Source organism: Bombina bombina, chromosome 8 (genome assembly GCF_027579735.1).
Source record: "Bombina bombina isolate aBomBom1 chromosome 8, aBomBom1.pri, whole genome shotgun sequence".
Lineage (NCBI taxonomy): Eukaryota > Metazoa > Chordata > Amphibia > Anura > Bombinatoridae > Bombina > Bombina bombina.
The window spans coordinates 46277250-46291013 of record NC_069506.1 but is presented as its reverse complement, the minus strand read 5'-3'; the positions used below and the strand labels follow the sequence as shown (position 1 = coordinate 46291013).

General features: G+C 39.1%; 1 protein-coding gene across 1 annotated transcript in view; it reads right to left on the bottom strand.

Moving 5' to 3' along the window:
• The window catches only part of MORN1 (MORN repeat containing 1), a 569760-nt gene that overhangs the window by 514289 nt on the left and 41707 nt on the right, over positions 1–13764 (bottom strand). The window contains exons 3-5 of the mRNA XM_053690352.1: positions 10583–10681; positions 8586–8696; positions 6013–6103 (exon numbers count right to left, since the gene is read on the bottom strand). Of these exons, the coding sequence (XP_053546327.1) occupies positions 6013–6103; positions 8586–8696; positions 10583–10681 (301 nt within the window). The remainder of the gene's footprint in view (positions 1–6012; positions 6104–8585; positions 8697–10582; positions 10682–13764) is intronic.

Below are 13764 nucleotides of genomic sequence, written 5' to 3'. Positions count from 1 at the left end.
ACCGTACATGTGTCTTTAGCAGTCTATGGCAGCAGTGTTTGCAGTTATGTACAACATTGCTATACCACCTGATGAAGAGGTTTCCTTGAAACGCGTAGTGGTCTGTAGAGGATCCACCGGCCGGTGTTTCTGCGTTCTGAATTGGAGCTTGTTGATCTCAAAAGAGAGACTTTCCTTGCCACAAACTTTTAGCAGTGCAAGCATTATTTATTTGCTTTATATGACCAATTTTTTATTGTATTGTTAAACATCTACAATTTTATATTAAATATTATTCTTTTTAACTTGTTATTAGTTGAGTTATTCTATTTTAATTTACCAGTGCTGTCATAACCATTTTTCTTGCTAAAAGGTTTACTTTCAACTTACATTTTTTTTATGATAGCTGCTTTTCTATTACAATTTATTTAGTTACCAAATATATAGTTACAGGGGCATATTTAGATTTTGTGCTGCCCTAGGCATTTAGAATTCTGCTGCCCCTTCCCTCCCCCCCCCCCCCCACCCCACCTGTTTTAGGCCATTTTTGGGCATATTTTTTTCTCATGGAGTAACTTTTTTTGTTTTTGCAAAACACTTTTTTAACTCTATATATGTTAAATAAATTTACTGATTATTTAAGATAGATATTTTTAAGTTCATGGTGACAAGAATGAATCACTAATGAATGAGTGATCAACTAATGAATCCCCTCAATATGCCCCCTAACCCAGACTCTGCATTATGTTTATGTAGCACTAGCACCATATTACACTCTTTACTTCCAGCAAATTGCACCCAGTAGCTATGTGGTGCTGCAATGTGGGCAGCAGAGGGAGGTAGCTCAGTAGACATACAGCAGGGAAGCTACAGGCCAGGCGGAGCGATCTAATTTCTTCCTGATAGTCAGCTAATTGCTCTGGCAGGTAATTATAACTGGTTTATAAAGCAAATGGCTTTTGCTTTGCCCCCTTGATTATTAAATGTGCTCTGTCCAGATTTATAACACACTCATTTAAGCAGTGTTAAACAGTAGTTATTCACTTTAAACATGAGAGAGGCATAACCATTGAGGACAGGGAGAGGTACCATTTAATTAAAAAAGAAATGAGCTTAGAATCGGATTCAAGTTATAATAATGATAAAGTTCGATTAAACACTTTTTTAATACATAATATTTTTTTCCACTGCAGATAGGATAGTTCTAGCCTAGACCTATCCTATCTGCAGTGGAAAAAATATTATATTATTAAAAAAGTGTTTAATCGTGGCAGTGGCTAGCTCTTCTACCTATCCTGCAGTACTGAGTCTGAAAGACTCTGACTCTCAGTCTCCGGACCGTCTCGATATTGCCTGGCCCCTACCTGAGTTAAGTGGTAAGGAGTCCCGAATGTCCACTCATCTCTGACTGCCTTACAGCTGGCCGCTCCACGTCTTCTTCACAGGGTGCACAGATCAGTGAGTCTTCCTGTCACACTCACTTCCTAACCACTGGGACTGGGAGATGATGTACGCATGTGCTTGACGTGCCGTGACTCCCTCAACCTCAAGCCATGTGCGGCTGTGTTAACGGCTGCCGCTAAGTGATTTAATGATCAGTGTCAGATCAACTGCAAAAGGAATTGGCCCTTTGTCAATAAAGTGTGTGTGTGTCAGATATAGTAAACGGTACCTTAACCAAACATTACAAAAACACATTGGGGTCGCCGTCTGCCCCAACAGACAGGAAGGCGCTCAGCAGTAATAAAATATTTTTTTTAAAGCCAGCCATATGCGTGCAGCGGCTGGGGCAAATGCCGCCCCCCAAAATCTGTCGCTCTAGGCACTGGCCTTGTTGGCCTCTGCATTAATACGCCCCTGTATAGTTATATTACCTATATTTTGAAATAAAGACTTTTTGTGTTTAATATTTTTGCCTAAAGTAGATTACAAACACATGAATTTTTGTTGTGATTTACACTATTTAGTCATAAAATGTAATTAAAAGTGGACACTCTCCTATAAGTAACCTTATTGCTATAAATAATGTTGCAAACAACGATGTCAGATGGCTGAACAAATTGAAAATTTGTTTAAAATTGTATTTTCTATCTAAATCAAGAAAGAAACATTTTGAGATTCATGTCCTTTTAACTTCCACTATATAAACGTTCAGAGGAACCTGGCATGATAAGTATTTTATATATATATATATATATATATATATATAAACACAGGAATGGACCGGACTCACAGACTGGACTGGGTACACATCCTAAGCCACAGCAAACTCCACAACGGGGCAGCCCTGAACACTGACAGACAGCTGCAAAGTTCCCAGCATCCCAGGCAGTTAACCCCAGAGCAACCTGGGTGACAGGCCCGCAGGGAAGCATTACAAACATTATCAACACAAGACAGAAAACCTGGCACTTGCCAGCAGATTCACAGCAATGTTTAAAAGCAAAACTGGGGGAAGTTAGTTACATTTGGCGCCAAAGGATCAAGCCCAGGACCACAACAAGGTCTCCCCCTTCCTGGGACCCTAAACCAGCACCCACACAATGCACACTTCCAAACAAACCAACTGGGAACCTCCCAGGGTGACATAGGCTTTTTGTAACCTCCACTATGTAAATAGATAGATAGATAGATAGATAGAGGGTTCAAAATTTCAAGCCTAGGCTACTAGCCAGCCCAAAATGTTACTTGCCACTTTTGATCTCACCCACTATCCCACCCACACCACACCCACTAACCCCCCCACACCACACCCACTAACCCCCCCCCCCCTCTTTGCATATGTTTAGTTAATGTGAAACACCTTTTTGTCCAGTAATTTTTTACTATAGATTTTGTTTTATACCATAAATAAATAGGTGCATAGCAGTTGTTGAACTGAGAGAAAGCAAAGAGTGTTGACATTAATGTGAGGTCAAAGCAGACCTGGAAATAATTGTTTTATAACTACCATCTCTCATCTATCTTTCTCCACTCCCTCATCTCTTTTTACCCCCTCCCTTCTCTCTCAGAACATATCTTCTATTTACACTCTCTCTCTTATCTCTTTTTTTTCGCCATTCTTTCTTAACGCTATATTATTCTTCACTTTTCCTCTCCAATATCTCTTTGCCCCGTTTACCCTCTCAGAAGTAACAGTCTAAGCACTAATGGGGTTCCTACAGCCCTAGAGGAATAGAATATCCTTATCCTTTTATGGATATATGACTCACTAACTTTCACTCGCCACTGTTAAATTTCCACTCACCAATGGCTAATGGGCTAGTGGAAATTTTGAGCCCTGCGAAGGCAGCCAAAAGAATTCACCTGGATGCACCTGGATTGCGAAAATGGCAAGATTCTTTCACCACCCTGCCATTTTCGGAATCCACCGGGATGCAGCAAAGGCAAACGGAGCATTAAAAAAAAAACTAGTCGGCCGCAATAAGTATTTAAAAAAAAAAAATAACCGCCCACAATAAGTATTACAAAAACAAGAATAACCGCCCGCAATAAGTACTACCAAAAAAAAAAAAATAACCGCCCGCAATAAGTATTAAAAAAAAATTAACCGCCCGTACAAAGTATTAAGGAAATAAAAAAGTACCTAATAAAATTATTAACCCCTAATCCGCCATACCCCCACATCGCAAATTAAATAATTAATGTATTAACCCCTAAACAGCCATCCACCACCAACGCAAATAAACTAAGCCCCCTAACCTAACACCCCCTAAATGAACCCCTTAATTACATAAAATAATAAAATACTACATTACTTTAAAAAAAAATAAGGTTACATTAAATTTATCTAAAATTACACAAAATAAAAAAGGATAACATTACAGAAAATAATAAAATACATTATCCCCGAAAAAATAAAAAATAAACCTAATCCCTATGAAAATAAAAAAGCCCCCAAAATAAAAACACCCCCTAATCTAAGAAATAGTCCCCCCTCTAACAGTAAACCCCCCACCCACCAAACCCCCCAAAATAAAAAACCTAACACTAAAAATCCTAAACTACCCATTGCCACTAAAGGGACATTTGTATGGGCATTGCTCTTAAAAGGGAATTCAGCTCTTTTTAAATTGCCCAAAAAACCCTAATCTAAAAAAAAAAAAACGCCCCAAAAAGAAAAAAAAGTCTAACATCAAGCCCCAAATAGGTACTCACGGTTCATAAAGTCCGGCGGAGAAGGTTTTCTTCCAGGCGGGTCCATCATCTTCATCCACAGCGAAGGCGGCGCGGAGTGGAGGTCCAGAGCGGTCTTCCCTGATGTGGCGATCCTCGGTGGCGGTCATCGGCAGCGTGGAGGTTCCTCTTCATGGGATGGTCCGCCCCACACTGAAGATTGAATGCAAGGTACCCCATATTTATTGGGGTACCTTGCATTCCTATTGGCTGAAATTTTCAAAATCAGTCAATAGGATGAGAGCTACTGAAATCTTATCGGCAATTTTTAACAGCCAATAGGATTTCAGTAGCTCTAATACTATTGGCTGATTTCAAAATTTTTGATTGCGGTACTTTGCACTCAATAATTAGTCAACAACGGACATCAGATAAAGAGGAGCCTCCATGACGCTGAGGACTGCTGCCGCCGCCGCGGACTGCTGCTGAGGATCCAGGCATCGGGAACACAGCTCTGCACCTCCGCTCCGCACCGCCTTCACTCCGGATGAAGATAGAAGATGATGGATCCGTCTGGAAGAGGACCTTCTCCGCCGGACTTCAGAAACAGTGAGTACCTATTTGGGGCTTAGGTTTAGGCTTTTTTATTTTCATTTTTGAGGGTGGTTTTTTTAAGATTAGGGTTTTTTGGGAGCTTGAAAAAGAGCTGCATTGCCCATTTTAAGGGCAGTAAAAGAGCTGAATGCCTTTTTAAGGGCAATGCCCATACAAATGCTCCTTTAGGGGCAATGGGTAGTTTAGTTTTTTCTATTGTTAGTTTTTTTTATTTGGGGGGGGGTTTGGTGGGTGGGGGGTTTTAATGTTAGGGGGGACTTAGTATTTTTTAGTGGTAAAAGATCTGTTTAACTTAGGGCAATGCCCTACAAAAGGGCACCAGCTCCTACTGACCATGTGCACGAATTCACAGAATATATATATATATATGCATTGTGATTGGCTGATTGGCTGATGGCTGTCACATGATACAAGAGGAGTGAAAATAGACATAACTTTTAAAAAAAAAATCTACTACTCATTTGAAGTTTAGACTAAGTGCTATTGCATTGTCTTTTTGTTGTGCATTTGTTGTTTATGCAAATCTACTGTATTTACTGTTCCTTTAATGATAGCTCATAAACATGGCATACTTCTAATATGCTTCTAATTAAAATATGTGTTTTTGCTCATTGAAACCACCAGCCATAATGTTCTTCCTGCAGGCTCAGGCCATTTGATTAAGCATGCTCTATAAAGGAGCAATTCCCCATACATTTAATCCTCCGCAGCTATTATAACAACTCATTAGAAATAAATAAATAAAAAAATTATAGTGCAGCATCCCTTTAAAAAGATATGGTGCTCAAAACTCCCACAGAAAACATTAGCTTATTTAGCCCAGGAAGAACATACATTTTTGTGCAGTTATACGTTTTGAAACATTGTCTTTTAATGCGATGGAGTGGTGTATACTCAATAATTATGGTATATACTCAAGCAAGCAGCTGATACGGGTGTATTATATTTAAAGATGTTATAGCAATACCCTTTTAAAATGAGAGTGGCTCTCACTTCCACCCGTCTCTAGCCAATACTGTAGTATTGAATTTTTCAGTATAGGTGGAGGTTTCAACAAGCAAATAAGCTACTTCAAATTAAAATATCAAAATACGGGTAAAGGAGATATTTTTAAACAATTTAATATACTTCAGCGTGTAAAATAGATCATTATGAACATATTAAAGGGGATACAATATAATGTACCTTTAAACATACGCTCTTAAACAAATTATTATTTTAAAAGATCTATCCCACATTTTTTAAAAGCAATAGATATACAGCAAAATATTTTCTATTCAACTTCCCATTTTACACACTTACTTAAAGGTTAAGTGTCCGTCTCCATTTTTCTTGTTTTTGTGAAAAGCTCCGCTGTACTTCTGGCCCTCTTGATCGACCAACAAACCATGTCCTTATAAAAAAAAATAAGAATCAATAAATATATGACAAGGTTTTGAAAATTGACACATTTAAATAGCATGCAAAATGTAAAAAGATATTTAAATATATTTCTCATTTAAAGGGACAGTCTAGCTGAAAAATGTTATAGTTTAAAAAGATAGACAAAGGGGCATATTTATCAAGCTCCGTATGGAGCTTGATGCCAGGCTCGCCCGAAACAGAAGTTATGAAGCAGCGGTCTAAGGACCGCTGCTCCATAACTTGTCCGCCTGAGCTGAGGCCGCGGACAGAAATCAACCAGATCGAATACAATCGGGTTGATTGACACCCCCTGCTAGCGGCCGCAAATCTGCAGGGGACGGCATTGCACAAGCAGTTCACAAGAACTTCTGGTGCAATGATAAATGTCGACAGCGTATGCGGCGGACATGATACGCTACTTTGTATCATGTCCGCTCACACATTGATAAATATGCCCAAAGCCTTTACTACCCCTTCTCCAGCTTTGCATAACACACATTGATATATTAATATACTTTATAACTTCTAAACTTCTAAATATTTGCCTTTTTCTAAGCCCCTGCAAGCCGCCTCTTATCTTAGTGAATTGTATTAGCTTTTCAAAGCCAGACAGTGCTAATTCATATGCGCCATCTTGATAACATTGTGCTCACTCCTGTGGAGTTACAAATGAGACAGCAGTAATTGGCTAAAAAGCAAGCTGGTAAAAATTAATGAGATAAGGGGGCAGTCTGCAGAAGCTTAGATACAAGGTAATCACAGAGGTAAAAAAGTGTATTAAAATAACAGTGTTGGTTATGCAAAACTGGGAAATGGTGAATAAAAGGGATTATCTAATTTTTTTTAAAGAATAACAATTTTCAAGTAGACTGTCCCTTTAAACATTAGAAATTATCTACATATTAACAGATCTACATACAAAATACATGTTTAAAACCATTTTGTTTGCAGTCATGGGACACACACTTAAAGGGCCATGATACCCAAATGTTGAAACACTTTAAAGTGATGCAGCATAGCGGTAAAAAGTTGACTAGAAAATATCTCCTGAATGTTCTAAATATTCACATCCCATTGTAAAAGACTTTAAGCAGCAAATCAGTATGCTTGTCCCGGGATAGGCAAGGGAGCGAGCTTCATGCAAACATCTTATTTCCCTATTCAGTTTAAGGAAGTTTACTATGAAATCTCATGAGAGTTAAAGGGACAGTCTACACCAGAATATTTATTGTTTTAAGAAATAGATATTCCCTTTATTACCCATTCCCTAGTTTTGCATATAAACTTTTTACCTCTGTGATTATATTGTATCTAAGCCTCTGCCAACTGCCCCTTATTTCAGTTCTTTTGGCAGGCTTGCATTTTAGCCAATCAGTGCTGGCTCCTAGGAACTTCAAGTGCATGATCACAATGTTATCTATATGAAACACATGAACTAACACCCTCTAGTGGTGAGAACTGTTAAAATGCCCTGAGCTAAGAGGCGACCTTCAATGGCTTAGAAATTAGCATATGAACCTCCTAGATTTAGCTTTCAACTAAGAATACCAAGAGAAAAAAGCAAAATTGCCGATAGAAGTAAATTGGAAAATTGTTTAAAATGGCATGCCCTATCTGAATAATGAAAGTTTGTTTTGGACTAGACTGTCCCTTTAAGTGAAATCTCATGAGATCACAGTATAAGAGTTCATGACCTTAGCACTGTTGATGCTGATTGGCTGCTTTTAATTTCTTCATTTTTTTTTTTTTTTTTTACCTGCAGCTGGGAGCAGCTGAGTATAACTTTTTACACAGAACTTACTCTGCTGAGCTGAGGAAATTGTGAGGTAAAATATCTTCCTTTTTTACATAGAGATGCTCAGATGATCTTTTCCTGTCAGCTTTTTACAGTTATACTGCATCAGTTTCAAGTGATTTAGCATATGAGTATTATGTCCCTTTAAGTCATGCCTAGCTCTGGCTGTGGCTTAGAGGAGTGGTGAAACTTCCCCTAACCCCCACTGTCACTACCTGCCTAGCCATAAACTGAGGCATCTGACCACACCCCTAAACCTCCTGGTCACACCCCTAAACCACCTAGCCCCACCCTCTGAACAACCTTGTCATGTCCCTGGACTGTCTAACCTCACCTAAGTCATGCCTAGCTCTGCCCATAAAAAATCAACTGCTCCACCTCTGAATATGTGCACAGAACACCCACATGTCACATATCACAATCCCCATCCTTCTGCCCCTGACAAAGTCCAAACTCTAGAACCACCCCTGAAGAGGGCCCTTTCTCTACAGTTTAATGGCACTGCTGCTTCTCTGCCATTGCCCCAAGGCTATTGCCCTCCTCAGCCTGGTGTCGTGGTGCTGCCACACAGGTTTATACAGCCCTAAAGCCAAAGCATAGAAAACGCTTGCTTGTTAAATAAATATCTTGCTTCAAATGTCACAAAGAAAGAGGCATATCCGGCTGCACTACTTACCCTCCCTTATGCCGAACACAAACTCTCCTTCATACGTTCCTCCATTTTTGTACTGCATCACACCATGGCCATGAAGTTCTCCATTCTCAAATTCCCCTGAATATGTATTTCCTAAAAAATAGAAAGATAATAGCTTATACGGAGAGACTATGAGGCATATTTATCAAATGTCTGTCGGACCTGATCCGACAAACATCGCTGAATGCGGAGAGCAATATGCAATATATAATTGCGGAGAGCAATATGCTCTCCGTACTCAATCTGGTTGAATTGTGGCGATGTCTGTCCGCCTGCTCAGAGCAGGCGGACAGGGTTATGGAGCAGCGGTCTTTAGACCGCTGCTTCATAAATGCTGTTTCTGGCGAGTCTAAAGACTCGCCAGAAACACGGGCCCTCAAGCTCCATAAGGAGCTTGATAAATGGGCCTCTATACCTCTATATAGATTGTACTAATAAAATAAGTAATCACATATTAAAGTCTATTTTAAAGGAACACTAGACAGTAAAAAAAAAAAAACACATGTGTTAGTTAGGCAAAATGGCTGTTACAGCAAAGTGTTGTATCACTCAGTCCATAGACTTGAAAGGGACATGGTACCCATAAGCTAAATCACTTGAAACTGATGCAGAATATCTGCGGACTAGAAATTTTACCTCAAAATGTCTTCACCTCACCTGTCCTTCAGTTACCTTTTTACTGTTATCTGAATGGTGGGAAAAAAACAGCCAATCAGAGTCATCATTGAGTTTACACTTTGGTTTATCTTGTGGGATTTCACCATAATCTCATGAGATTTCATTGTAAACTTCCTTAAACTGAGGGAAATAACATGATTGTGCTGCACATCTCAGATGCACGCTCCCTTGCAAGTCCCAGAATAAGCCTCCTGATTGGCCGAATAAAGTCCCTTTACAATAGGATATGGCTACTGAGGACATTGTAGGATTTTTACACAGAGATTTCCATGTGATATTTTCTATGCAACTTTTTACAGATAAGCTAATTCAGTTTCAAGTGAATCAGCATTTGGGTAGCATATCCCTTTAACTAGTCTGTGCTCGTGCAGCTCCACACAGAATCCATAGCCTCTGACTTAAAGGTACATGAACATGGGCTAGTTAAAATCTATGGAATGGGTGGTACAACCCCTGATTGGCTGTACAGACTCTCCTAACTAAAAACCACACCAAGAGGTGAGCAGTGCAGCATGATATAGACACCGGAACTTTGTGATAAGTCAATTACACACTGTTTTGCAATAATAGATTCCTTACAAAATTAACTATTGAGGAACATATTTAAAAGTCACGTTTTGTTTTCACGTTCAGTGTCCTTTTAAATGAACACCAAATTCCAAAAAGAAAATGCTCTAATGTGTATTTTCACACTGCTTGCATTCCCATGTAACCCCAAAATTGAAAAACACCATACAATCTATTAGATTAAACAAAGAAAACAATTAGTAGACTGTCCCTTTGCACTCCATGGGCTCCAGATATTGCTTTGAAGTCCTTGTGGGGCACAATATAGGAAGAAGCAACTATACAACTGATGAGTCTTAACACAATTGTTTGGTGTGATTGACAGGCCCTGCTCTCCTGTGACTAGTCACATAAGAGTAGAGGGAATGTTGTACAAGGCAATTCTTGTGCAACAGTATATGCAAGTAGTGGTTTACAGTGTCTGCTGCCCGCTCACGCAAAGACAGACAGAAAGGTTCCCAAGTTCGGAACTTTTCCGCCCATCATCCTCCACGTGTGATGAAAATCTGACCAATAATTAATCTGATATTATACGAAAAACATATTTACATGGCTATTCATACATTATTGAGTACACTAAAATGTAGCACAAGGCAGCACTTTAAATTATTTGGTTATTAAACCCATGAAAATTAAGTTGATAATGGAAATTTTGATAAGTTCTTTACAGTGGCAGAATGTTTGAAAATGACAACAACCATTTTTGTTTTCTATTTATTAAGGCAGAAACTAACCAGATGATGCCCAGTAACGCAATCCATTGCCTGTAATTTCCCCATCCATAAAATCTCCTTCATAGTAGCTTCCATCCTTAAAGAAAAGTTTTCCTTGACCTTAAAAAAAAAAATACATATAAAAAGTAAGTCATTACCAAATAGGTCTCAATAACATAATTTATGTAAGAACTTACCTGATAAATTCATTTCTTTCATATTAGCAAGAGTCCATGAGCTAGTGACGTATGGGATATACATTCCTACCAGGAGGGGCAAAGTTTCCCAAACCTTAAAATGCCTATAAATACACCCCTCACCACACCCACAATTCAGTTTAACGAATAGCCAAGAAGTGGGGTGATAAGAAAAAAGTGCGAAAGCATATAAAATAAGGAATTGGAATAATTGTGCTTTATACAAAAAAATCATAACCACCACAAAAAAAGGGCGGGCCTCATGGACTCTTGCTAATATGAAAGAAATGAATTTATCAGGTAAGTTCTTACATAAATTATGTTTTCTTTCATGTAATTAGCAAGAGTCCATGAGCTAGTGACGTATGGGATAATGACTACCCAAGATGTGGATCTTTCCACACAAGAGTCACTAGAGAGGGAGGGATAAAATAAAGACAGCCAATTCCTGCTGAAAATAATCCACACCCAAAATAAAGTTTAATGAAAAAACATAAGCAGAAGATTCAAACTGAAAACGCTGCCTGAAGTACTTTTCTACCAAAAACTGCTTCAGAAGAAGAAAATACAACAAAATGGTAGAATTTGGTAAAAGTATGCAAAGAGGACCAAGTTGCCGCTTTGCAAATCTGATCAACCGAAGCTTCATTCCTAAACGCCCAGGAAGTAGAAACTGACCTAGTAGAATGAGCTGTAATCCTATGAGGCGGAGTCTTACCCGACTCAACATAGGCAAGATGAATTAAAGATTTCAACCAAGATGCCAAAGAAATGGCAGAAGTTTTCTGGCCTTTCTAAAACCGGAAAAGATAACAAATAAACTTGAAGTCTTTCGGAAAGACTTAGTAGCTTCAACATAATATTTCAAAGCTCTAATAACATCCAAAGAATGCAACGATTTCTCCTTAGAATTCTTAGGATTAAGACATAATGAAGGAACCACAATGTCTCTACTAATGTTGTTGGAATTCACAACTTAGGTAAAAATTCAAAAGAAGTTCGCAACACCGCCTTATCCTGATGAAAAATCAGAAAAGGAGACTCACAAGAAAGAGCAGATAATTCAGAAACTCTTCTGGCAGAAGAGATGGCCAAAAGGAACAAAACTTTCCACGAAAGTAATTTAATATCCAATGAATGCATAGGTTCAAATGGAGGAGCTTGAAGAGCCCCCAGAACCAAATTCAAACTCCAAGGAGGAGAAATTGACTTAATGACAGGCTTTATACGAACCAAAGCTTGTACAAAACAATGAATATCAGGAAGAATAGCAATCTGTCTGTGAAAAAGAACAGAAAGAGCAGAGATTTGACCTTTCAAGGAACTTGCGGACAAACCCTTATCTAAACCATCCTGAAGAAACTGTAATATTCTCGGTATTCTAAAAGAATGCCAAGAAAAATGATGAGAAAGACACCAAGAAATATAAGTCTTCCAGACTCTATAATATATCTCTCTGGATACAGTTTTACGAGCCTGTAACATAGTATTAATCACAGAGTCAGAGAAACCTCTTTGACCAAGAATCAAGCGTTCAATCTCCATACCTTTAAATTTAAGGATTTCAGATCCTGATGGAAAAAAGGACCTTGAGACAAAAGGTCTGGTCTTAACGGAAGAGTCCACGGTTGGCAAGAGGCCATCCGGACAAGATCCGCATACCAAAATCTGTGAGGCCATGCCGGAGCTACCAGCAGAACAAACGAGCATTCCTTCAGAATCTTGGAGATTACTCTTGGAAGAAGAACTAGAGGCGGAAAGATATAGGCAGGATGATACTTCCAAGGAAGTGATAATGCATCCACTGCCTCCGCCTGAGGATCCCGGGATCTGGACAGATACCTGGGAAGTTTCTTGTTTAGATGAGAAGCCATCAGATCTATTTCTGGAAGTTCCCACATTTGAACAATCTGAAGAAATACCTCTGGGTGAAGAGACCATTCGCCCGGATGCAACGTTTGGCGACTGAGATAATCCGCTTTCCAATTGTCCATACCTGGGATATGAACCGCAGAGATTAGACAGGAGCTGGATTCCGCCCAAACCAAAATTTGAGATACTTCTTTCATAGCCAGAGGACTGTGAGTCCCTCCTTGATGATTGATGTATGCCACAGTTGTGACATTGTCTATCTGAAAACAAATGAACAACTCTCTCTTGAGAAGAGGCCAAGACTGAAGAGCTCTGAAAATTGCACGGAGTTCCAAAATATTGATCGGAAATCTCACCTCCTGAGATTCCCAAACCCCTTGTGCCGTCAGCATACAGAGCTGAAGAGGTCGCATGTGAAAACGAGCAAAGGAGATCGCATCTGATGCGGCAGTCCTAAGACCCAACATTTCCATGCATAAGGCTACCAAAGGGAATGATTGTGACTGAAGGTTTTGACAAGCTGATATCAATGTTAAACTTCTCTTGTCTGACAAGGACAGAGTCATAGACACTGAATTTATCTAGAAACCTAAAAAGGTTACCCTTGTCTGAGGAATCAATGAACTGAATGGTAAATTGATCCTCCAACCATGAAATTGAAGAAACAACACAAGTCGATTCGTATGAGATTCTTCGAAAATGAGAAGACTGAGCAAGTACCAAGATATCGTCCAAATAAGGAAATACCAAAACCCTATTCTCTGATTACAGAAAAAAAGGGGCACCGAGAACCTTTGAAAAAAATTCTTGGAACTGAGGCTAGGCCAAACGGTAGAGCCACAAAACTGGTAATGCTTGTCTAAAAAGAGAATCTCAGACACTAAAAGTGATCTGGATGAATCGGAATATGCAGATACACATCCTGTAAATCTATTGTAGACATATAATGCCCTTGCTAAACAAAAGGCAGGATAGTCCTACAGTAACCATCTTGAATGTTGGTATCCTAACATAACGATTCAATAATGACAGATCCGGAACTGGTCTGAAGGAATTGACCTTCTTTGGTACAAATGAAGAGATAAAATAAAACCCCAGCCCCTGTTCCAGAACTGGAACTGGCATAAATACTCC